The sequence below is a fragment of the Aplysia californica genome, unplaced genomic scaffold (genome assembly GCF_000002075.1).
Source record: "Aplysia californica isolate F4 #8 unplaced genomic scaffold, AplCal3.0 scaffold00155, whole genome shotgun sequence".
Classification (NCBI taxonomy): domain Eukaryota; kingdom Metazoa; phylum Mollusca; class Gastropoda; order Aplysiida; family Aplysiidae; genus Aplysia; species Aplysia californica.
In genome coordinates this window covers 1,216,124-1,218,002 of record NW_004797425.1, presented here as the reverse complement: position 1 = coordinate 1,218,002, position 1,879 = coordinate 1,216,124, and the positions used below count along the sequence as shown (strand labels likewise).

General features: G+C 37.4%; 1 protein-coding gene across 1 annotated transcript in view; it reads left to right on the top strand.

Moving 5' to 3' along the window:
* Positions 1-1,127: 1,127 nt before the first annotated feature.
* The window catches only part of LOC101854496 (CD63 antigen), a 9,776-nt gene continuing 9,024 nt past the window's right edge, over positions 1,128-1,879 (top strand). Inside the window, exon 1 of the mRNA XM_005097475.3 lies at positions 1,128-1,577. Within this exon, the coding sequence (XP_005097532.1) occupies positions 1,515-1,577 (63 nt within the window). The 5' untranslated portion in view covers positions 1,128-1,514. The remainder of the gene's footprint in view (positions 1,578-1,879) is intronic.

Genomic DNA, 1,879 nt, shown 5'->3' with positions numbered 1-1,879 from the left:
AATATTGACCCTTGCTGGGATTGTCTCTTTCATGTTTTTTAGCATGACTTGGACGAACTTGATAATTTGACCCTCAAAACCATTAGATTTAGAGATCTAGATCTAGATTCTAGATCTAGATCTAGATCTAGAGATGTAGCCTGGGAAGAAACAATACCAGACCACTATTACTATTATTATTGCGCGAGAATGGGGGGGCCCTGACAAATTGTCAATCATTAATGAATATGTTAAGCGCCATTTGTCGATTAGCGCGATCTTAAGATGGCGCAGAACCATATGTCGATCCGCAGAAAGCGCGGCCATCTCAAGATGGGCGCGACGCGCCATCACACACAAACAAACGATTTTGCAAAGTTCACAAACAAAACTCCACAGAATTTATAATAATTTATTGGTATAGATCATCTAGATCTAGATCTAGATCTAGACTAGATTTAGATTCTAGATCTACTTAATTTATTATATCATTAATTTCAAAAATATTTTTTAAGTGTGTGTAGGCCTAGATCTAGATCTAGATTCTAGATATATCTATGTTGTTTTAGCGTGTGCATGTGTGGTATGAAATGACTTTTAATCTTGGGTAATCAGAGAATGGAAACACGTTTAAAGAAATAGAGGTCAAGTTTATTTTCCCGAGCGTTCGGAGAAATAGTCACTCCGTTTGGGGGGGAATTTTTCGGAAAATTAGCCTACCCCTATCTTGTTAAGTAATTCCACCCCCGACTATTCAATTAAAAAAAAAATTCTTGACGTGAATTTTTCTGTTTACAGTAGTAATCTAATAATAGACAACAAATCCCAGATTTTCTTCCAGTAGACTTGTAGTGTAATATCATGCACCAAAATACCAAGCACTGTGATTTGGAGACACAAATAAATATATGTTTTCACTTTAAATTATGGAAAATTAATACAGCTACTAGAGCTAATTAAGTGCAAAACATTAAACTATACTATAACAGTGATCATTGGTTTTTCTATCGTTGAAACTTATGAAAACTATATCTGGACAAAACAGGTTTTATTTTTAAGCTTGTGACGTAGCCTAGCGGGGAGAAAGGGCACGTGAGGATGAATATGAACACAACTACTTTACTCTAGTATAAATAGATTTCCTTTGGGGGGAAGAATCAAGGCAGTCCAAAACCTCAACACGGATCCCTCAATACAAGGCTCCATTTGAAGAGTCGTAAAATATTGTATATTTTTTCTTACAAAAGTAGATATATAGATCTAGTTGGTCATTTATTGACAAGAAGCTCACTAGACCCGTGCACCGTTCATCTTGAGGTTCTACTTTCTTTTGCGGAGTAATTGGCTGAAGTTGCCGTCATTGGCTGACGTATAGATCTAGCCTACTGGTTGGGTTCAGTCGGAGTGTTTTGGACAAGCTCGGTAGAGTCAAGCTGCTGACGCTCGGTATTCTCAGTTAATACACTCTCGTTGTGATCGACAGCTGTTCTACTTGGGGGTTTTTTCGTCGTTGTGATCTCACCAAAGAAATCAAGATGGTTGAGGGAGGAATGAAATGTATCAAGATTCTTCTTTTCGTGTTCAACCTGCTCTTTGTGGTAAGTATGATGCGAGAAGCCAACTGATCTCGAGATCTGGAATCTGGCCTTGAAATGTCTCCAAATCCGCCAAAGATAGATCTGGCCATCTAAAGAAAAGCGGGCTTGAATAGATTTTAATGAGAAACTCCCAACTCTCCTTGTCAATTAATTAAAATATTATTTTTGCAGTATTGGAACAATGTCTTAACTGTTGAACGGATGCTTTAGTTTTGATATTTTAATTAGAATTTTATCTAGATCTAGATCTAGATCTAGATCTAGAATCTAGGCCAAGGGAAGGCTCAGGGGACTTGCTGACG